The sequence below is a fragment of the Heteronotia binoei genome, chromosome 12 (assembly GCF_032191835.1).
Source record: "Heteronotia binoei isolate CCM8104 ecotype False Entrance Well chromosome 12, APGP_CSIRO_Hbin_v1, whole genome shotgun sequence".
Taxonomy (NCBI): domain Eukaryota; kingdom Metazoa; phylum Chordata; class Lepidosauria; order Squamata; family Gekkonidae; genus Heteronotia; species Heteronotia binoei.
In genome coordinates this window covers 23,220,152-23,244,999 of record NC_083234.1, presented here as the reverse complement: position 1 = coordinate 23,244,999, position 24,848 = coordinate 23,220,152, and the positions used below count along the sequence as shown (strand labels likewise).

The window sequence follows — 24,848 nt, the reverse complement described above, 5'->3', positions numbered from 1 at the left end:
TCTGCTGGCTTTAATGGTTAATAGAGCTTGAGCACTCTCCTGTGGATCCACTAGCCTGCTTGGAGATGTTGGCTCTTATTATCTATGAAATGGAAAATCTTTTCTATAAGTTTGAGTTCTCTATCGTGAAGGACTCACTAACTGTCTTTGGGGCTAATCTTGGAGTCTGCTGCACATGTGAAAAATAGGCATTTAATTTTCTGAGCGCTTATTTCTTAACAACATGCTGCAGACAACTGCATCATTCATGGGAGTTGATGTGTATGGTGAGGCTGGACTCATTTAATTATCTTCCCTACATGAGCTTTCACTTCTTGTGCTGTGCTCATGATACGGTTGTTGTCTGAACTGTAATAAGCTGCTCTGTGGCAGTATCATATCATGGGACACTCTACTTGTTGGCAAGGGACTTTGATAGACACAGACTTTAACAGCAAAGGTTTTTTTGCCTGTGAACTCTGCCTTTGAGATTCCTTGACTCGCATTCTGTGACTGGCATTGCTCCTTGAACTACTGTTTTTTGACTGGCACTGGTTACCCTTGTACTCTTCCACTCTAAATTCAGAAAAATAACAAAATCCACATGTACAGCTCCAGGAGGCAACCGTGTTTGCAGCTGTATCTGCAAAGTGGGGATGATCTGAAAAAAACTAGTTGAATGTGCCCACTTTAACATTCATGCCAAGCTCTCCCCCTAAGGTTCCTTCTCCAGCACACTAGTCAGTATTACTTTCCTGCCCTTCAGCACTGGCCCTGATGCAGAAGCAAATCTGCTTCCCCAGTTACTGTAAAAACATTAGGACCAGCATGTATTGCTTCCAGCCAAGAACTGCTCCAACTCTTCTGCATTATTTATTTCTTGCTAACTTTGTTGTAATTCTTATGCTAACTTAAATCTACTCTTGTGTTAGATGAAGAAGAATTGCAGATTTATACCCCACGCTTTCTGAATCAGACTCAGAATGGCTTACAATTTTCTTTATCTTCTCCCCGCACAACAGACACCCTGTGAGGAGGGTGGGGCTGAGAGGGCTCTCACAGCAGCTGCCCTTTCAAGGACAACCTCTGCCAGAGCTATGGCGAACCCAAGGCCATTCCAGCAGTTGCAAGTGGAGGAGGGGGGAATCAAACCTGGTTCTCCCAGATAAGAGTCGACGCACTTAATCACTACACCAAACTGTAGATGCCAGCTTGTGTTAGATTTGCTATTGAGAAAGGGGGTACAAGTCTTGGAGACGGATGATATTCATCTGTAGCAGTGCTTCCCATTTGCAGGGTTGTGACCCAGTACCAGGCCACAGAAGCCTCACTACCGGGTCACAAGAAAAGCCAAAGCTAGCCCAGCCCCATCTCTGTGTTGCACAGAGAGGAGCTGGGCTGCCTCTCCTTCCTTCTCCCCCACTCCCAGTGTTTGAGAGAAAAGCTAGCATCCACTGGCACTTTAGACCCATGAAGTGCTCTTCATGTGCCTTGCAGGTATGTTCTTTTGGGAGATTTCCCCGGGAGGCCTGGGCTGCAAAGAAGGGTGTGTGTGTGTTTTTTCAGCTGGGAGGGGCAGGGAGTGGGCACCAGTAGCTATTTTTTTTTTTTACCAAACAGCCCCTGGGCAGAATTGTTGCTGGCTGGGGTCATCTGACGGTGAGGAAGGCCTGCCTTCCTTCCTTCCTTCCTTCCTTCCTTCCTTCCTTCCTTCCTTCCTTCCTTCCTTCCTTCCTTCCTTCCTTCCTTCCTTCCTTCCTTCCTTCCTTCCTTCCTTCCTTCCTTCCCTGCAAGTGATGCTCTGTCTGTATTCTTGGTGCTGGGAGGGGGAGAAGCAACAGTGGGAGCGCTTCTAGTGCCCTGGCCCCACTGGTGGACTTTCCGGTGCTTTTTGGGCATTGTATGAGGGAATTTTGGACTGGATATTCCACTGGCCTGATCCAACATTGCTCCTCTTATGTTCTTTCTTTCCATGTGTTTCTTTTCCTTTCTTTCCATTTCATTCTTTCCCTTTCTCTTTCTTTCCTTTCATTTTTACTGGATGAAACTTTTCTGTTCATCATACTGTTGTTGCAGACATGGGAGCTCTGCCAATGAAAAGTTGGCACCCCCAGTTGTAGCCAGGTGGCCTTCTATGCAATTTCTGTGTGAGTGAGTGAGAGTAAGAGGTATGGGGCAGAAAGAGATTATTGGAGATTACTGCAGTATATCTCAACAGCACTGGAAGTGATGGTACTATGAACTTGGCACCATTTTACTGGTCCTGCTTTTAACCGCTGTCTGACACCAAAATTAAACTCCTCCTGTAGATATTAAAAAGGATAAAAGTAGTTCACTGGCTAAGTATCTGCACAACAGGTTGCTTTTAAAGGCATGGGAAACACAGCCAGTAAAAAGCTGCAAGCCCCTTACAAATATCCTTTTTGGGATAACTGCAGAAAAGCTTGTACGAACTTCATATAACTTGAAATTAATTCATTAATTGCAATACAATTCTCTGCTACTTTTCACAGCAATTTCCCTGTGTTTCAACCAAAGAAAAGTATGAAAAATAGCTGTCGAAAGATTTTCTTGAAACCAAGCAAGCTTGGTTGTAGCTTGAGGCAGGGTTCCAGTATCAGCAGCTGAAAGAAGGGCCTACTAAATGTGTCAGCATATTTTGAGGTAGAGCAGCTGCCAGGGCCTAGTGTGGGTGGTACACAGTGCTGGAATTCCTGATGGCAATGGCAACAGCACTCCCAATTGCATACATTGGCTAGTGTTGCTGAGAAAGGGATGTGTAAATGGTGCAGGCAATTGAACATGGGCATTAGGAGTGCTTGCAAGCTGGAGAAGAATACACAAACAGTTAGGTGCATGCAGGTGTGGGGGGAAAAGAGAAGACCACCTACTTTCCATCCCCATTTTGGCTCAGCATGAGTTTCAGAGAGGTTTTTCTAAAATTGAATTTACTTCCGAAGAAGAGGCAGGTTTGGGAGAGTGGCCCGGAAATGATATCACAGGAAAAGGTGAAGTTTTGGTTCAGTGTGCCCTGGAAGTGACATCACTTGGTTCTCGACCCCACAGGAAATGACATAATTCCTATCTCCCGGCTCCACCCTCAAATTTTAGTGGGCCACGAAGGAGAAATGTAAAAATAACCAGGCCACGGGAAAGAAAAGTTTGGGAAACCCTGATCTGTAGTATCTGGTATTACTTGAAAATGGAGCTGCCATATATAATGCAATATATATCATAGCACAAGCCATTGATCAACAAACTCTCCATGAGCATGGCTAATCCTTTTAAAGACATCTGAGCTAGTAGCCATCACCACAACATGTACCAATAAAATCACAAGTGAATTGTACACAAAGAAAGGCTTCTGTTTGCCAGCTATGATCAATTTAATTGGATGATCCCTAGTCCTGATATTTTTTGAGACAAACAGAAGTCAAAATTATAACTGTGTATTCCCATGATGTTTTAATTCCACACAACTTTGCTCTTCACCATGCTCCAAAAGCACATGTCCCTTACAATTTCTCAGTCCATCCTGTCTCAGACATTAAGATCCCTCAAGTTCCACCAAACCTCCCGAGTAATTGACTCCAGTATGATGTATAACGTAATTCAGAAAGAAAAGGAACAAGATCACAAGAGCTTTTACATATGAGTTTGCACGTGGCAGATGTGCTGTTGGGGGTATTTTAAAATGAAGAAACAGTATGGAGTTGTGTGGCTGATTTTAATGGGTTTAACAAATGCATAAAAGCACAGACATTTACCTTCCACAGAGGGAAGCTGGTGCCTGCCTTGCACACGCAAAAAGCAAGTCACATCACATGAATCCCCAGTGGTCTCTGGCATTGCCAGGAACACCTGCCTAGGCTGCCTAATTGAAGCACCATGTCACAGAGAACAAGTTCAGCATGTTTCCACGGCTTTTGCCCCCCTGGGGCTTTCTAGCCTTATAAACAAACAGCACAGGCAAATGCTCTATATGTCATAATTAAATTTCAGGGGCACCCTACTGTGACATTTAGCATCACACCAAAGCGGAAAACAAGAAGGGGAAGGGGATGCAGCGATTCCAATATGTTCAACTCACCAGCTCATTCACCGTGTCAAAAGAATAGGGGATCAACAACGAACAGACAATGCACACAACAGCCTCTTTTGCCCTCTAGATATCACTGGGCTACCGTTAATTCTCTAGCCTGTCACACTGGATAAGAACCTTATCATCACTCAACTGTACCAGAACGTGGCTAACTTTAACATTCCTCCAAGCTACGTGGATACAGTTGAAACATCATTTTGACTAAGTAGATTGTTCTGAGCATCCTGCCTGGGTGGCAATAGGCAATGTGGTAACAGCAGTAATACACTCCCCGCCCCAGATATATGGATTCCTTGCATGTGAGTAGATTGGTTATTTGTCAACCTCACTCTATTTTTTCCTGTTCACCAGTTATTAGTGCTCTCTGTCACTTTGGCAGATTGCCTCTGGCATCATTTGAGTTTTAAGTTTGATGGCTTCTTGCATGATATATGGGTAAACACTATTACAACCATATGCATACCTGCCACACCAAATGGATGGACCGGTTGGGTCATTCTTAGGGCCCCTTGCTCAGCAACAGCCAGAGGTGTGCTCTTTTAGTCCATTACTCCCCTTCTGCCCCACCCTATTAACATTGGGTAAATTGGGTATGATAATCCACTGCCACTACTCTGGTTATGGAGAGTCTTAACTTTGTGGAGACTGAAGTAGCTCCTCCTTCATAAGAACATAAGAGAAGCCATGTTGGATCAGGCCAACGGCCCATCTAGTCCAACACTCTGTGTCACACAGTGGCAAAAAATTTTATATACACACATACACTGTGGCTAATAGCCACTGATGGACCTCTGCTCCATATTTTTATCTAAACCCTTCTTGAAGGTGACTATACTTGTGGCCGCCACCACCTCCTGTGGCAGTGAATTCCACATGTTAATCACCCTTTGGGTGAAGAAGTACTTCCTTTTATCCGTTTTAACCTGTCTGCACAGCAATTTCATCGAATGCCCACGAGTTCTTGTATTGTGAGAAAGGGAGAAAAGTACTTCTTTCTCTACTTTCTCCATCCCATGCATTATCTTGTAAACCTCTATCATGTCACCCCGCAGTTGACGTTTCTCCAAGCTAAAGAGTCCCAAGCGTTTCAACCTTTCTTCATAGGGAAAGTGCTCCAGCCCTTTAATCATTCTAGTTGCCCTTCTCTGGACTTTCTCCAATGCTATAATATCCTTTTTGAGGTGCGGCGACCAGAACTGCACACAGTACTCCAAATGAGACCGCACCATCGATTTATACAGGGGCATTATGATACTGGCTGATTTGTTTTCAATTCCCTTCCTAATAATTCCCAGCATGGCGTTGGCCTTTTTTATTGCAAACGCACACTGTCTTCACATTTTCAGTGAGTTATCTACCACGACCCCAAGATCTCTCTCTTGGTCAGTCTCTGCCAGTTCACACCCCATCAACTTGTATTTGTAGCTGGGATTCTTGGCCCCAAGGTGCATTACTTTGCACTTGGCCACATTGAACCGCATCTGCCACGTTGACGCCCACTCACCCAGCCTCAACAGATCCCTTTGGAGTTCCTCACAATCCTCTCTGGTTCTCATCACCCTGAACAATTTAGTGTCATTCGCAAACTTGGCCACTTCACTGCTCACTCCCAACTCTAAATCATTTATGAACAAGTTAAAGAGCATGGGACCCAGTACCGAGCCTTGTGGCACCCCACTGCTTACCGTCCTCCACTGCGAAGACTGCCCATTTATACTCACTCTCTGCTTCCTATTTTTGGTCCACAAGAGGACCTGTCCTTTTACTCCATGACTCTCAAGCTTTCTAAGGAGCCTTTGATGAGGAACTTTATCAAAAGCTTTCTGGAAGTCAAGGTAAACAACATCTATTGGGTCTCCTTTGTCCACATGTTTGTTCACCCCCTCAAAGAAATGTAACAGGTTAGTGAGGCAAGAGCTTCCCTTGCAGAACCCATGCTGAGTCTTTCTCAATAACCCGTGTTCGTCAATGTGCCTACTCATTCTGTCCTTGATAATGGTTTCTACCAACTTTCCCGGTATTGAAGTCAGACTGACTGGCCTGTAATTTCCCGGTCTCCTCTGGAACCTTTTTTAAAGATGGGGGTGACATTTGCTACCTTCCAGTCCTCAGGAACGGAGGCAGATTTCAATGAAAGATTACAGATTTTTGTTAGAAGATCCACAAGTTCAACTTTGAGTTCTTTCAGAACTCTCGGATGTATGCCATCCGGACCCGGTGACTTATTAGTTTTTAATTTGTCTATCAGTTGTAGGACCTCCTCTTTGGTCACCTCAATCTGACTCAGGTCTTTCAACACCCCTTCCAAAATTAGTGGTTCTAGGGCGGGCAAAAAGTTCTCATCTTCCACAGTGAAGACGGAGGCAAAAAATTCATTTAGCTTCTCAGCCATTTCCCTATCCTCCTTCAGTAATCCTTCCTTACAGCATACCCTGACTATGCCTCCCTTATTGTAAGGAGGGCACTTCCTCCTTACAAGCAAGCCAGCCTGAGATGTTAAGCACTCTGGATGGGTTTCAAAACACTTATTAAAAGGTGGCCACTCAAAGTAGAAACACCAAAAGGGGCAAAGGTTGCTAGGTATTGGTTTAAAAGAACAATTGCAAAAAATGATGGGAAGCTTGCATGAAGATCATAGCAATGAAAGTCACAGCCTTTCCTAAGCTTCCATGCAAAGCTGCCTGCTCCCTCTGCACAGAAACAAAGGGACACAGCAGTGACTTCGCCTGTACTGAGTGGCCTGGGTACTGCAGCCATTGGGTTGTATTGTAAAACTGCGTATGCTCAGCAAAAATGAAAGTAAAAGATAAACACTCAGTAATTGGCTGAAAAGGGGGTCATAGCAAGGAAAAGAGGAGCCCCATGGTGTACAGTGGTAAAGCTGCAGTACTGCAGTCTGAGCTATCTGCTCATGACCTGGGTTCGATCCTGGCGGAAGCTGGGTTCAGGTAGCTGGCTCAAGGTTGACTCAGCCTTCCATCCTTCCGTGGTTGGTAAAATGAGTACCCAGGGAAAGTGTAGATGACTGGGGAAGGCAATGGCAAACCACCCCGTAAAAAGGCTGCCATGAAAAGGTCGTGATGTGACATCACCCCAGAGTCGGAAACAACTGGTGCTTGCACAGGGAACTACCATTACCTTTTTTAGCAAGGAAAAGCAGAAGAAATTCCATTACATGAGCAAACCGAACTTATTCCCTACTTGCTCAACATACTTGCCACTGGGATCCAGGCAGCACAGCTCATGTTCCCTGTATGAGGTCACACACTCCACAAGTAGCCCCTGCCACTGAATGACTCAACAAAGTTTGCACTTGAGATTTATGGTGGGGGTTTTATAGAGTTTTCAAAAGTGTCTATCTCATGCAGAGGACCGGGGCTCATCTACCAGCAAAAAGGTGGCAAGGGCCAACCATCAGGATTTTGTACTGGAGATGGTGCTGGCAGAAAGATAATGATTATTATCTCCTCCAAAGAACAAGAAAAAAAATCCGGCATTAACCACACGTTAAGAGCCAAAACATCAGAGAGGATGTTCTAACTATCTGGGGAGCTCATTCCCTGAATGGAAATGCTGAGGAAGTGAGAGGACTCATTAAAAAAAAAGAAAAGCAAACATGATAATAAATCTGTGGGATCTTGAGACTCATTACAATATATTCTGGCATCCATGCAAGGAATTTCACAACATCTTCTTTTACAGAGAAGGCGTTGTGGTGTAACTCTCAATCTAAATTCTGATGCAGCAGACTCCCAAGTGTTAATACATCTCTTCATATTCTTCTGACCTTCAGAACATCTTTGTATGCAAGGATGATCTTTGAAATCAGGGAGGAACTGTGGGCTCAGCGGTAGCGCATCTGGCTGGGTATGCAGAAGGTCCCAGGTTCAATACCTTGCCCCTCCAAGTTAAAAAGGATCCAGTTATGTGGAAGAACTCTACTGGAAATTCTGGAGAGCCGCTGTCAGTCCGAGTAGACAATACTGACTATGAGGCACTGACTGTCTGATGCAGCATACTGCAGTTTCATGTAAAATAAACTCTCTTGTTTAGAGCATCTTTTTAAATACAGATGAGGCTTCCATCTGATCACATGGCCAACCCAACAAAACTGAGCACCAGTAGTCATATTTGCAAGTCAAGAGATTTAAGACCTTTTCAGAAGTTGTTTGGAATCCTTTACCGCTATTTTATATTACGTGTTGACTGCACATAGAAAGCATGGTATCTTGCAGACTGGGATAGCAACAGTACAGCATCCAAGTTTTATATGACAAACATTTTCCCCCCTCCCCAATTTATCTTTATTCTAAGTTGCACTCCATGCTCCTTCCAGCGTGAACCTGACCATTGAAGAACTGGACTAGCATATACTAAACTGCTTGCCTCAATCTCACCATCAATCATGGTTTTGCTTAAAAATACATTCCCCAGGTAACAAAATGTCCTGACTAGATTAGATAACCTATTGTCAAATATAATGGATCTGTAATCACTGCTTGATACCCTGGTGGTAGATGGTAAACAGTTATTATTGTATTCAAACTGAATGTAAAACTGAAGAATTTGGGTTATATGCATAGAAAAAGCAAGCAGATTTGTGCTTCTTTCCCCCCTATGTCTGCTCTAAATTCTGGACAGAAAAAGCACAAACTTAAAAATTAAGATGAATAAAGGAGGTCCCATAAAGTTCTCCCTCTGTCCCCTCAGTCACAACAGGCATTTTGTGCCATAGTAGCAATCTATCCCAGGAAATTTTAAACATTTACAGTGCAATCCTAAGGGAGGGGGCAAAATCGGAACAGGGAGCTGACTGGCTCCCATGCCAGAAAAACTGGGATTTACATCAGCTGTTTATGCCAGTGTGGAGCATGAGCATCATTGCACCATGCAGTTCCACTGGCATTGAGGTGCCACAGCCACATGACAGTGGACTATCAGTGCGACCCCCTGCAACAGTGTAGATTGTGGATGTTCCAGGGGTGCATGTTGCCAATTAAGTGGCTCCCAAAATGTTTTCAAGGGGGGGGATGCCACCCCCAGAACAGGTGCAAAATTGCACCAGTGAAAATGGTAGCATATCCCATTGGTTTCCCTGAGGGGCTGAATAACACAACCTCCCCCCCCCCCACACACACACTGGCCCAGCCATGCCCACAAGACTCCAAGCAGCACAGGATGCTGACCAAGTGTGCACCTAATCATCAATCTCTTCCATGCCAGCTGTACCCCTCTGCAGCACCCTATCAGCCTCCCAGCCCTACAAATGGTTCCAGGAGATTGTCCCATGACCACTGAGGTAGGGTGCATGGCACCGAATGCTGTCTGACAGCTCCCTGTGAGCACACATCCACCTCAGTGGCAGGCACAACACAGACAGGGCACTTTGCATCACTGGGTTAGCACTTGGTGGGTAAACACCATAGGGAGAGCAAAGTCCACACTCCATGGCTGACCCCTCCCAGATTTTGTCCCCAACAGATAAACCAGCTCCTCTGCCAGTATCCCAAGGGACAGCTGTGCATGCACACAGGTAAATGCAGCACCCCTCCCCAACTCCCCTTGGCTAGCAATAGTGGCCACAAGCTGCAATGGACATGGCTTCCCCTCCTGAACCCAGCAACCAGGGGCCCAGCAGCAGTATACTAAGGGACCACGGCATCTGTGCCCCCAGAAGAGACTGAATTTATACCCTGCCCTTCCTGCTGGGCTTTTTCTACCAAAAAAAAAAAAGCCCTGCTCACAGACATGTGTTTTACAATGATCTCATCATAGTGCTTTAACTCATGTGTTTGGTAAAAGTAAGGAAATGGGGGGGGGGGGGGAGAAGACGAGGAGGAGGAGGAGACTGGGTTTATACCTTGCTGTTCACTCAGAGCGGCTTACAATCTCCTTCCCCTCCTCTCCCCACAACAGACACCTTGTGAGGTAGGTGGGGCTGAGAGAGCTCTTTCGAGAACAGCTCTTTTGAGAACTGTGACTGACCCAAGGTCACTCAGTAGGTGCATGTGGAGGAGTGGGGAATTGCACCTGGTTCTCCTAGATTAGAGTCAGCTCTCTTAACCACTACACCAAACTGGCTCTTATCCAGGTGGACAGATGTGTCACGGCATGCCTAGGGCTGCTACCAGGGAGGGAAGGACATGGTGTTCACCATGCACGGGGCACTGACAGCTTTCTGCACAGCAGCACACACAGAAGTGTGGAGGAGGATAGGCAAGGGACCAAGCCGAAGTGCCCCCAGCCATAGGCACACACCACACAGCAATGAAGTGCTAGGCTGGCTGACTCACCTGGGTAGAGAGGCAGCAGAGGTAAAGCACCCTGGCAAGGTGGTGCGCTGTAGGTGGTTTTGCATGTTCAGTCAAGGGTGTAGGATGTGGTTCCAGGGCCCTCCACAGCCAGAGCAAATATACCATTGTGGGCAAGCGACCAGATCCAGTGGCATCCAAATAACATCTGTGCCCTGAGGGACTTAAAGCAGTTAAGGGCAGGCACAGAACAGGATTGCTTTGCCTTTCCAGGGCATGAACCTGCATTTGGTCCTGAACCTTGGACCATAAAAGTTCATGGCCATAAAAGTTCAGTCTGTCTGTAATCCACAGCCCAGCTCTGGCTGCAAGAAGGACCTACAGGGAAACCAGCAAATAATGCCCTTAACAGTCAGCCAAAGTGGTACTGTCTGAACCCTGATTAAAATCCTTCCAGGTCAAATTTATGTATGGGCTTGAATCAAGGCATTCTGATGCTGTGCTTCCTGTGATAGGCCACCTTCAATTTTACCCAGCAACTTACCCAACAACAACTGACCTGGAGGCAAGCATAACGAGACTGAGAAGGTCTCAGCTGTGCATCTAAAATGATTGGTTCAATCTCCATTTTAGCTTTGATCTCCAGAATGAAGATCATATTAATTGGAGTCACTTCTGCTTCCTAGAATTCATCCATAGTTAGGGGGGGGGGTCAAATTATTATAGCTGCTGCCTAAAAATATTTCATGTTGCAGCTCAGTACTGGAAGCACATTATATGGAGGCCGTCGTCTAGTAGCATTAATTAAGCTGCAGTTTGGTTTTCCCATAGTGTCACCATGGGAAAGTTGTATAGTTTGCAAAAGGTTAACTTCATATCAGAGAAACAGTGCATGTTGCTGAGGTCACTGAATGTTTCAGTTCTGTGAAATCAGATTAGTCTCCCCTTCACCCACCCCCCCAGTGTGCTTTCTCCCATTACCAGTCCAGGGGGGTCTTGGATTATTGTGGGAATCAGAATTATTTGTTTAGGCTGAGTAACCAAAAACCTCCCACCTAGTTCCCTTGCAAAAACGGCATTTACACAAAGTATAATCGGCCAGTTGGCCAGTTAATGTACCATGTCATTTGAAATGGCTGCCATTCAGATGAACTCCATCCATACTTCAATATAAAGTTACATTACTTCTAGTACTGAAACAATGGTTATAAAACAAAATATAGTACATACTACATTTATCTTTACTAAAACTATGGCATAAGCATGCACATTGATGCCATTTATTATTCAAATAATTTACTATTAAATTGTAAGCAGGGACAAGGAATGCTTAGCTATTTCCACTCAATAAATTATAACTGCAATGTGACTTAATGTTCAACTTTGTTTGAACTGTGCATTATCACATGGGTTAGATTAATCTTATTAGTTTCAGAGAGGTAGCTGTGTTGGTCTGCAGTGGAACGGCTGGATTTGAGTCCTGTAGCACCTTAGAGACCAAGAAGATTTTTGAAGATTCTGAGAGAAAAGCTGCCTTGGACAGTCATAAAAATGATGACTCCTTGGTTCTTCTGAAACATCACCTGCTCCAGTGAAGTGGAGAAACCTAAGATTAGCTATCTGAAGTGGTGGTGGGGAATAAAAACCTAGCAGCAGGCACCACATATTTACTACCATATTTCTTTTCTTTTTTAAAATAAAGTTTACATTGACGGGCATCCCAAACAGAATTTTTGTACTCATTTTCAAATTGAACTTCAGTTGAATTGCTTAGCTAGGTTTACTTTGGAAATTGATATCTAAAAGCTCTCATGTGAATAAATCCCCTGTGCTTTAGGGAATTTAAAGATCTTAATTATTCCCATTTTTACGATACTACTTCTGACAAGGGTGCTCCACAAAAAACCCACAAAACAAAAGCCGCACAATATATTAGGGCCAATCAAAATATAAAACAAACACACAAACATTCAAGCTCTGTAGAACTCTTCACCAGGATGAATGCTTAAAGGGGAGGGGGGGGGTCACTTTGTTCTGCAGCTTGTTCTGTATTCTTTAAAAATATATATTTAATTAAACTAGTTAACTGGTTTAAAGTAATCAAAACCTTCAGGGGAAAAACAGCAATGGAAATCTCTGTTTGGAAAATACTGCTAATGTCTCTTCAGAATCAAATGGAACAGAAAAGGGGGGAAGAAGAAGAAGAAGAAGAAGAAGAAGAAGAAGAAGAAGAAGAAGAAGAAGAAGAAGAAGAAGAAGAAGAAGAAGAAGAAGAAGAAGAAGAAGAAGAAGAAGAAGAAGAAGAAGAAGAAGAAGAAGAAGAAGAAGAAGAAGAAGAAGAAGAAGAAGAAGAAGAAGAAGAAGAAGAAGAAGAAGAAGAAGAAGAAGAAGAAGAAGAAGAAGAAGAAGAAGAAGAAGATGATGATGATGATGATGATATTGGATTTATATCCTGCCCTCCATTGCGAAGAGTCTCAGAGTGGCTCACAATCTCCTTTACCTTCCTCCCCCACAACAAGCACCCTGTGAGGTGCTGGAGAGGGCTCTCACAGCTGCTCTTTCAAGGACAACCTCAGCCAGAGCTATGGCTGACCCAAGGCCATGCTAGCAGGTGCAAGTGGAGGAGTGGGGAATCAAACCCGGTTCTCCCAGATAAGATACCGCACACTTAACCACTACACCAAACTGGTTCTTTTGGGAGTTTCTTATGCACCAGTCATTAGGTAACACTAACCAATTTGGCCTGACTTAGCACATCATCTAAATTCAGTTTTGTTAAAGCAGTAAGTACAATATTTTTAACTGCTTGTTTTTATATTCTCAGAGACTGCCATTTGCTCATCCTAAGAGGGTTTGGTGCAACATTAAACCAGTTACACCCAGCAACATCAAATTAATCAAGTCAACAACACTTCCAAATCAAAATATGGCCCTCCCCATCTTGACCTAGAAACAAGTCTCTCTTGTCTTCATCTGTCTTTCAATTGATTACTTAAAAAACCTGCACACTCTTTTATGATTTGCTAGTTGATCCTAATAAAAGATATTTAGCTTTTGGATGATACAAAAAGCTGACATCTAAAATGAAACACTCAGTTAATTCCACACCACAAACATGAATTGTGTACACAAAGAAAGCAGTAACATTTCTTTTGTAAGATGTGTCTAAAACACAAACACACACAAACAATGAGAAACATGCTCATTAATCAGATCCTTGACTTAAACGTCTGAATGAAATCTTCAAATAGCTTATTCTGGCTTAAAGAGATCAGAAAGTCAAGTTTAAAGTCTGTTCCTTCATTGCTATGAGGACATACTATTGCAGATATTATCACTGCCATTTATTTCAAAGGGGGTGATCAACTGTGTGCTAAAGTCAAAGGGCTTTAGGCATTCCTTGCCATCTCTTGGTTGTGCCCTGTGAGTTGGACCCATCCAGACTTTCCACTTGTGGAAAAATGAAGGATAGATCCTCTTTGAACACCCAAAAAGGCTATACTTAGTCTTACAGTATATGCATGTGCAAAAACTATGGGGGAAGGCAGCTGCAGAATGCAAGAGAACTGAGTTAAAATGGAGTAAAACTCCTAGTTAGATTTAAACCTATGTTACTATTCAAGCCACCAATCAAAGGGAACAGGCCTTCTCAGTATTCTGTTCTCTTCAGGACATTGGTTTTTCCTTGTCCTTGACTTTGGCCATGGTTTTAGAATTCAAACACACAACAGCATATTAAGCAAGCAAAGGGCCAATTCAGTATAATAAGAGCTGACAAGATAATAAAACAACATTAAGTCTGCCTGCTGTTACACCTTACAAGAGGAAAGTCTGAAATGAACTTATAAATTGTCCAAATCAACTCAGTGAATTACTATCCACATCATACAAGTCCAAGAGGAGCTACTGAAATGTTATGAGATGAAATTAGTTTAGGGGAGATCCATTCAAAGACTAGAATACTTTGTAAATAGAGCACATGAACCTTTTGAAGTTATATCTATAGTGCTGCTGAAGTATATTTAAAGCTGCTTATCACAATCACACATTTAATATACTGTGAATCAAAGTGTCTTTTAGGTATTATATGCTCTATTAGTTCATAGAAATGGAGCTTTAGAAGATTGTCCAAAAGCAGATGTATTCTGGGTCTTGGCACCTTTTTGCAGTTATCTATTTATTTATTTCACTAGACTATATCCCACCCTTCCCCACAAATGGGCTCAGGGCAGTTACAACATATAAAAAAATACAATAACATTAAAACAAATAATCTAAAAACCAGATTTAAAGCAGAACAAGATGGCAACTAAAAACAAACATCAGGTAGTCCTAGAAGATGTTAACTGGATGATATTTAATAGCACCCTATTTCTACACATAGCTATACACACAGGGAAACCAGGACGTAACGAGGTAAGGAATTAAGAGGAAAATAATCCTACTCTCTTCCTCATTCATTTAAAATTCAGAATTAAAAGAACAGGCAGCACTGTTGATTTTTATTTTATTCATGAGGGCATTTGATTGGTTCTTCTTCCCACTGGCAGTAAATTAAATCACCGGTTTTATTTAACGGATTTTAATATTATTTACATTGTAAACCTCCTTAAGTTCCTCTGCTGGAAAGGCAGCTAATACATTTTTTAAAATAAATAAAATAAAGCATTGTATCAAATTTTCAATAGCTGACAAACATGTAAAGAGCTGTTGCAAAGTATAACAGCAAACAAAGGAATGCTGCTGGAACACTTCCTGTTTATGGGTAAATGCTGAAAGGTTATTTTGAAGGTTCTTTTAGGAGCAGAGCTAGTACTAGTGGCCTGAGCTTCCCTTGAAAGCACAGACTGGGAAGGCACATAGATACATGCCTTTCTAGTCAGGTCTTACAATATGCTGACAAAGCTGCAGGTTGCATCACTATAAAGCAGCCAGGCATAACAGGTGCTAGCAAAGTGGAAATAATTGGGAACTTCTCCTGGATGGTAAAGAAACAGCTACTTTTTTTTTTTTTAATGAACTTGGTTTTCTTACAAACATTTATTTGGCACAGAAAAAAGGGGGGGGGGGATGTGGTATTCAGAGTCACTGAAAGAATGCACTAAGCTAGAAACTAGACTTCAATTGCAAGGTAGGTCAATGTAATCTAGTTAAGGAGGCTGCTAATAAACAACTTACACGCTGAGTCGGGATGGAAACAAAATTAAAACCTAGTATTGGAAAAGCGGTCCTAGCCAGTTCTTCCTGCATAATTTTCATCTGATGCCGAAAACTTGCATCTGTTTGCCTTAGGCACACACAATATGCACTTGACATTTTTAGATTTCACCCTTCCACACTTGTTAGTGTTCCCAGATAGGACCATAACTTGCTATTAAGGAATGTAAAAACTTGGCTGTTCCATACACACAGATACACATACATCCCTTCCAGTATAACTCCAGTATAACTCTTGTCTTCACAGCCTCATCTAGAAGTGCCTGCCAGAATTATCTTGAGCTGTTTGTTCTTAGCTGGTGACATGCTGCACGACTATCTGGTTTGGTGTAGTGGTTAAGTGTGCGGACTCTTTTTCCGGGAGAACCGGGTTTGATTCCCCACTCTTCCACTTGCAGATGCTGGAACGGCCTTGGGTCAGCCATAGCTCTCGGAGGAGTTGTCCTTGAAAGGGCAGCTTCTGGGAGAGCTCCCTCAGCCCCACCCACCTCGCAGGGTGTCTGCTGTAGGGGGAGAAGATATAGGAGATCGTGACCGCTCTGAGATTCAGAGTATAGGGCAGGATATAAATCCAGTATCATCTTCATCATCCGTGTGAGCAGTCCCTGCACTAGGGGTTCTGCCACTCGAAGCAGACCCCCACACTGCACCCCCTCCCACCCGCAAGCTCCCGTAAAGGAAAGCCTCTTGCAAGTGGCATGATGATGTCACTGAAAGTGCCGTCATCACACAGGGCGGGGGAGGAAGCAACGGGTGGCACACAAGAGTGCTGCTGTGCCACCGCTTTCCCAATAGTACGATCTTCAGAGGATTCCAAGGAAGCCTCCGAAGAGCACACTGTTTTAGTAGTGCCCAGCCGCTTTCGGGTTGAGCCTTTAAGGCAGGCTCAGAGAAGCGCTCTGCAGGGGTGAGGGGGAGCCGCCGACCCTGCCTACTCCCATGCACCGGCCCTGTGTACGAGAACAGTAGATGGCCTGCCCTTGTACAGTGGTTGTCCTAGGTGGCACTTCACACTGTAACTCTTTCATGTGATTTTGTGTCCTGTTGGGGTTTTTTTTGCCAAGTGGGTGCAGCTTTGCCTACTAGCAGCAAGATATTGCAGGGCAGTATGGATGCAGCCACCTCAAGCCAACTTGGTATACAGCTCAGCTGCTGGTTCTTCTCTTCCCACTTTCCTTTCAACCTTCTAATATCAAACTTCAGTGAAAAATCACTGTCAGAGGTAGAACTTATGCAACAGTTTACCTAAAGGTGGGCAATGTTCTAATGCAAGGGTGGCCAAATTTGCTTAACGTAAGAGCCACATAGAATAAATGTCAGATATTAGAGAGCCACAAAACATGAACATCGAAGGAGCGAAGGAAGGGAGGGAAGGAAGGCGGGTGGGTGCATGAATGGATGGATGGGGAAGATGGAGGTGAAAAGAAAGCATCTTTAACTTCAAATGCATTCTCCTGTTCTAATGGCTCGGCCCAAAGCTTTAACTCCTGTGTCCTAAGCCCTGTTGTTATCTTTACTTGTGTAGACTTGGTAATGTTATGTATTCACCTCTGATTTTATTTTGTTGTCCCCAAAAATGAAGCTCCAAAGCATCCAAACCATGCTAAAAATTCACCAGGAAGTTTCCAGATCAGCGTAACTGTAATGTTGCCTGTCATTTACTTCTCTCATCATTCTGGTGAACATTTTAGATTATCAGCTGTCCATGGATGCTTCCTCCTGAAATATGGACTCGGGGTGTGTTATGGCACTGTACTTATGCACATCCCAACACACACAGCACACTCCAATTAAAATGCTGATGCAATGTGTCAGACTAAGAAAAAGCAAAATCCCAAATTCCTGCAATTCTACAGAGAATGCCCTGCCATTTAAGGTTCAGCAAAACATCATTGCTAATTTCAGCAGCTACCTTGGTTCATGCCTTCATTCACTCAAGCATTTAAAGCGTAAGCAGAGTCACAGATAAGATAAATGCTTAGCATGCCTTAAAGCTCCTTGGGGAATAAAATCACTAAGGAGCAATGAAGCATGCTAACTGCATAAGTACTGGCACGATAATGATTAATACTCAGGTGCATGATGAAGAGCATGTTTCAGGGAGTGACGTATGCCCTAAGTAGGTGATTATATAGAACCAGAAGCCTCTACAAGGAAGAAACTATGAACAACAAATGCAACACCAGAAGCAATAAAACATGGTGATGATTCACCTGAACTTCCTCCCCCAGGACGTCAGCATGAGTGGACTTTTTCCAATAGTTTTGCACACATTCAAGAGCTCTTGTGAATGAATGGACTGCAACCATGTCATAATGTCCAGAATCAGATGATCAGAGGCTTGCCCAACATCAGGTTGAGCTAAATTCTAATAGTTCATGCTATACAAATCCCTCAACACAGTTCTGAATTCATGAAAAAGCCATGGGCTGCATGCCTATTCTCCTGCAACAGGTGACTGTCACTTGACAATGAACTGCTGAGTGGCATGGATTCTTCCACAGTGCAACGGTTTGGATAAGATAACCTTTTGTCCTCTCTCTAAGCCTTTTATTCTATGCCTCTGTAACTAGACTCCTTATTAATGCCAATGTTAACGTACAACGACGGTGAACTCAAGAGATTCTTGCTAGTCTTTAAACCTCAAGGCAAAAGTTGAAGGCTACAACAATGACATCATTGCCTAGAATATTAAGGTGTTTTGTCACAGTGGAGACATGAAAAAAACAGGGGAAAAGCAAATGTATCAGACAGTGCTTATCCTTGACTATCTCCTAGATGGCCAAAGATGGCAGGCAAATTGGTTGGCCTGATTCTTTTTCTAAATCACTGCCAAATAGAACTGTATGCAATAAAAGATTTAAAAAGAACCAGAAACATACTGTGTTTTATGAATTACTTCTGACGGATGCATTCTTAGGTTCAGATCATTAGTGATATATCATCTGCTGCTACAGGACACATTTATTGTATAATAATCACTGTATATTTATATCACCTTCTATTTGTTATGAATTGGACTTTTATGAGTTGTTTGCTGGTCTATTACCATTATAAATAAATTCAAATATAAATTAATTAATTATTCTGATGATTTTGGGAAAGCAGTTCAAGCTCTTGCCAAAACTACAGCAATCTTCTCTCTTACCATCATGGCCAGAATTGAGGAGATGTTCTCCAAGGTCGCAGCCAAACACCCTCTCCTTTAGGATCCCACGTTGCTTCAGTTTCTGTTTCGTTGGCCGAGACTTCATGAATGTGCGCAGGAAAGTTATAAGCTTGCCGTGTTTTTTTGACACTGTTAGATTGAAACAAATGGATTACTTGGGGGGCAAATTACCAAAACAGAAGCATACACAATACTTTATTTACCTGAAAGGAAGACTAGATTGCCCCCACCAAGAAAAAGAGAGGGACTTTCTTAACTTAGCATAGAAGTTACAGTTACATCCAGCTGTTATTTTAAAAAAACCCCACAAATTTTGTATATAACCTTTTTATAGGGGTTCACCTTACATTCCTGGTTGTCTTCCTCTCAGGTAAATACAGTATATTCCACTGATCACGACCAATTTTAGTTACTATCAGTCACTGTTATTAACATGCACATATCTTTTTTATTTTCCAACTTATCCTCCTTCCCTTTTCTCCCTCCCCATTCCCTGTGCCATTAAAAATAAGTGATTCAGGGGAAACAAAATTTGTAAAGAAAGGTTTTAAACAGAGCTCTTTCCCCTATAAGACTCTAAGCAATAACTTCAAGGTCCTTGTGCTTGTCAAACAGCAGCAGAGCAAAAGCCATCCAAACATTCGTTGTTTCCTTCTCACACCAAGTACATATTTCACAGTCTTACTTTTATCTCCCAGATGTTAAAAGTATGACCTGTACAACAATATAGGGGAATGCAACCTATGTCTTCTCCCACCCTTGCAGATGGCTGAGCATAAAACTATTTCAGCATCCACCACCTATGAACAGGCTAATAAGGCTGAAATGGTAGGATTGAAAAGGGAAGAAAAGTATTTCCTAGGGAAAAAGAGATTTGACTGTATCCCTTGGCTTACCCAGTTCGGTTTACTGGCCAGTCTAGTTACTGACAACTTTTTAGCCTATTCCTGTTCTTTCAAGAGCAACAAAGTGCCACAATTCCTTAGGGATTATTGCAAGACTGGTGTACCCTTCCATTCAATGTAAAGTTTAAAACCACTTTTATTAAAACCTGAAGTTATGTCCAACCGCTGTGCAGGAACTATATATCCCTGCAACAATTAGAACAACAGCATTTAAGTTGTAGATCCAACACATATCTACGTGCTAAATCATGCTATGCTTTATATGATTTCAAAGTAGATAAACTGTTATTTTGCAGAAGACTTGGCGAGGGAGGGGGAGATCTATTAAATTAAAGGAACCAATGCCCTTCTAGGTTTCATATGTACGGGACACCATTTGGAGCAGCAACAGTGCAGTGCTGGATATATTGATTTCAGTTAGACAGTAAAGGCAACAGTGCACATCTTTCCAACAGCAAGCGCAAAGACAATAGCATGGAACAATAGATTGAAACTGCTATTCATTGAGTACTTCTGGCCCCAGGTTACTAACTTCAGAACTATGAACAACTCCTCTAGGGTTCACACACCAAAGGCAGCTCCTGGCTTATGTACTAAATGATGGCATGCCATGCCATTTCTTGCTCCACACCAACAGCAGAGGAGTAATCAAGCTGGGACAGGGTGGAGCACAGATCTAGGATTATTTTTTTCCCACCCAGAGCTCTGATGCCATCAACTGGCCCTCCTTCTTCTGGCCTCACCTCCAGTGAGTGCAAGCAGCCACATGTCAAAAGTTGATACTCTGCTGCTCAGGGAATTTATACTGTAATGAAGGTGTGGGAGACTGTCAGACTGTCAGATGCCTCCTCTGAGGAACAGAAGTGGTCACAAACCCACCGAAGTGGAGGAACCTCTGCAGTTAGCAGGAAATTGGGCTGCCTTGAGACCCCATGGTGTAGAGCTCCGGTTGGACACAGCCTGAGATTGGAAGGTCGCCTGCCTCCTCACATTGTCCTCAAACCCTTCTTCTGGTCACCTCATTCAGCTATCTGATGTGATTCAGCAGGACTGCTGGAGAAAATGTAGCCTTAACAGAAGGCAGAGGGGACCACAGACTCCCCACCCTCTTCCCCAGAAACCTGTCACAGAGATGGGGGTGGGGGGAGAGACATATACACACCAAAAGTCAAGTAAATGTTGGGGGAGGAGGGTCTCCTTTAATTATTTACAATTAGAATTTGGAGTGTGCTGATTCTATAACTGAAAATTTGAGTTGTAAACACTCCCACTGTTGCCGTTGAACCCCACTAAGACCCTGCTCAGAAAACCATCCTTTTAAGGACCAGGCAACAAACTGACTTTACTTTCATCCACTATAATCACATCTCTCAGTAACTCTTCTAAAACACCTTTATTTTAGTCCCCTGCTCCCATGCAAAAATCCCCAAATGATCAATACATAAAATATGAATTATATTAAACTTTGTTGCTGTCCATCAAATCAGCATTTTCACAGGTAGACACTGAAAGTTTTTTTTAAAAAGTAGACTGCTATACCTAGACTAAACCATGATCACCAATGTAGCTCTATCTGATTAGAGGATGAGTAAATAGAAAAGCTGGAAAAGAATAATATCATTTTTTAATTCCATAATTCCCACCAATAACAGAAAATTCTGCTGTCTTGACCTCTAATTTGAACTAGACCATAAATTCTCAATTATATTAATATCTTATAAACTCCACTGGACTACAGCTGATACAACAGAGATTTCTCCAAGTAGCAATTACGTATGGGAGGGAAATGATCCTATATTAAGAGGATAGAATGCACATGTAACTGGACAAAGCAGTTTTATTACATTTTTTCCTTTTTAAAAAGAAGTTAAAAAGAAAACTCACAAAGCAATTTACAAAAAAGCTCTAATTATGTAAATGAAATACTTCTGTTTGTGTATTTTACAATAAATTCTGCAGAATCATTTCACTCAAATAAAAACCCACAGAACACGAAATTTCCTTCGTATCCAAGTCTTTTCAGTACCAGGGAATTATAAAGGCTCACAAAACAGCAATGAGATTCCCTGTGCTTTTTGATCAGTAGAAGGAAGAACAAGTCTATATATTGTTAATGCTAAATATGGTAATGTGGTAATCAAAGGCCAGCTGATTAGACCCTGGTGAATACACAGCCAGCCACAATTTCTTCATATTCAAAATGGCAAAAACACAGTTTTAGAGGGTCCAGACCTTGACAATGGGGGGGGGGGGGGGGAGAAATCTGAAGATCTTCAGTTGCATTGGATGTTGGCATTCCAAAGCACTGACATTCAAGACCATGCAAACATTTACTTTTAAGCAGTAAGAATTTTTAATCTAATTTTCACAAATGAATTTAGCCTCACTACCAAAAAAAAAAAAAAAAACAGAAGTCACCAGGTATTATTAAACACACACAAACTGGTTTTCATGCTATAATCAAATTGCATTAAAAGGTTAAATTTCAAGTATCTCTGAGGCTTTTATTTGGGGGGCAAGAGCTACCTTTTCTTTTTAAATCTAGCCTTGTCATCTCTCTCTCCAGGAGCTAATCTGCAGCACAGCCTAGCCTAACATGCCACTTTTATGCATGAGATTGACATCTTATGAATCTAGCAAGTGCGAAGGCAGTTAAGTATCTCTATACTTCAAGTGGGTGTAGAATCTCACTGAACAATTAGTTAAATTGAGTGTGTTAGGTTAAATATTGCTCACGACTATGGAGTTGTGCTAAAAGTAGCATGAGAGGCTGTTATGGGACAAGAAAAAATAAAGTGTGTGGCGATGGCAGCACTAAAAACGCCACCATCACGGTAATGCTCACCGGGGTTTGTGCAAAGTTCAAAGCATACTCTGCAGCTTTTTTGGCCTTGTGCTGTTAAGGCTTTACAGCTGGAATTTATAGCATCTGGGTTCCAAGTACATCAGACCTGGACTGCAATCAAGGTGTTCTTTGCTGGCTGGCTAATAGCAAACATTATCTTTAGCCTAGAAGTTTTATGACCCTGACAAAGTTAAGAGCAAAGGAAAAGAATGGTGGGGATACATCACCTGCCTTTTCAGAAAAAAAAAAAACTTCAAAGGTTTTGGGTTTTTTTTTAAATTCACAAATCCAAGCTCTTGTTACTCATCTTAGCACCTACTTCCTAGAATGGGCAGCCACATTTCTTGTTCTCGGTTTGAGGGCAACGGAACATCAATTCTTGGCACTCGTGGCCAGTTGCAAAAAATGTGAAGGTGAAGTCAGCAGTTCTCGCCCAGGTCCTATATTAGAGCACCCTCTGCTCACAATGGGCTGAAGCTGAAGTTTTCTGGACCTTGACAGATTCAAATCTCATCTGAGGATCCCAAGAATCCTGCTAGCAATCATGGCAAACTTCATTGATACAACGATTTACCACAGATTTGCTTTGCCCTAAAAGGTGCCCCGTGGCACAGAGTGGAAAGGCTGCAGTACTGCAGTCCTAAGCTCTGCTCATGACCTGAGTTCGATCCCGGCAGAAGCTGTGTTCAGGTAGCCAGCTCCAGGTTGATTCAGCCTTCCATCCTTCTGAGGTCGGTAAAATGAGTACCCAGCTCGCTGGGGGGGGGGGAAGGTGTAGATGACTGGGGAAGGCAATGGCAAACCACCCCGTTTAAAAAAAAAAAAGTCTGCCATGAAAACATCGTGAAAGCAACATCACCCCAGAATTGGAAATGACTGGTGCTTGCAGTCTACCTTTACCTTTTTAAAAGGTGTTTGAAGTTTTAAATGTTTTTATCTGCAATTCAGTTGCAATTGACCAACATACATAACGGTTAAGAAAACAAGTGTGTCCTCTTCTTATCAAAATAAATACTGACTATTGTTTAGAACAGCGTAACCCTGCTTAAGACGGCCCCCACTAAAGACTTAACAAGTAAATACCATGTCATGCTTTAATACTTATGCTTTGTTCAGCCAACAGCTCTGTTTCAAATTTCTGCAGTTCCTAGTCTTATTCCATGTATCATCTTATTGATTAACACGGTGTCAGTCCACTTGGAAGCCTCCATGATAAAAACCCTGCTTGAAGTCTCAGTGATAATTTAAATAATGTAAATAAATAAATAGTTTATATGTAAAACATCAACTGATAAGTAATACTTCTATAGGCAACACGTCATGGGAAAAGGAACTCAACAGATGCAGCATACCGGATACACAGATTTACAAATACACTAAGGGTGTTAAATGCTTGTGAAAATATCCAAAATGTCCTCAGGAAAGAAACATAGCAACTGAAAGCTCCTTAAAGCACATGGGTGCAAGCATGCCTTTGCAATCCACTTAAATTGCTTCATGACAATTTAGTAAACATTTGCAGACGAATTAAAACCACTCACATCATACAGTTGCCCAGCTGAAGCACTAATATATTTAAAATGTGTCCTTTGCTAGTTGTAATAGCAGCAGGATTGCTAATACAGGATTAGTATCCTGGAGAAGAAAATCTTTCGACATGCAGAATGACCCACATTTACAGCTCATGGTCAGTATATTGGCTGCCGTTCTTATTAATAACAGTGATTTTACACTCAGCTGTCTCCTGCTGTGCAGAAAATGTTGTGCTAAGGTCAAAAAACTAGAACGTGTACAATTGCATGGTTTTAAGCTGAGAACTGACGTGTGAGAACAAAATCAAAAAGAAGGCAAGAAAAGCATTAAAAAATTTACTTTGTTCATCAAGCTTCTTGTCTTCAAAATGTAAAGGCTGATTAAAGAGACTACAGGGTTAAGTGGCACTCTATAAAAAACAAATTTTAAACAGGAATGGTTTCATATTTAAAATTCTACAGCAAAAATCACTGGGGCATTTTATTTCAATTAAGCACATTCTTTAACATAATTGTCTCTGCTTGCTGTGCTGAGAGGCAATGCAAAATACTAATACTCCAGCCAACTGCCCGAAGACTATTTTTCAGTCCGGTTAAAAATGCCAGTTCTAATAACTCACCACAAGCTTTGAAGGAGTCAACACATTCATTCAACACAATGGGGAAGGTATTTGTGGGTTTCCTGCATTGTGCAGGGGGTTGGACTAGATGACCCTGGAGGTCCCTTCCAACTCTATGATTCTGTCAAGGGCTAGAAACTTGATTTTAACAAAAATAAGTGAAGATTTTCCAAATGCTTGCTATGTGCACCATCTTCTACGCACTTATTGTCTTTGCAGAGAAAGTGG

The 24,848-nt window shown here is 42.4% G+C and overlaps 1 protein-coding gene across 3 annotated transcripts in view; it reads right to left on the bottom strand.

Moving 5' to 3' along the window:
• The window catches only part of ARHGAP32 (Rho GTPase activating protein 32), a 236,965-nt gene that overhangs the window by 30,967 nt on the left and 181,150 nt on the right, over positions 1-24,848 (bottom strand). For all 3 annotated transcript variants that reach the window (XM_060251779.1, XM_060251780.1, XM_060251781.1), the window contains one exon: positions 18,698-18,847. In XM_060251779.1, the coding sequence (XP_060107762.1) occupies positions 18,698-18,847 (150 nt within the window). The remainder of the gene's footprint in view (positions 1-18,697; positions 18,848-24,848) is intronic.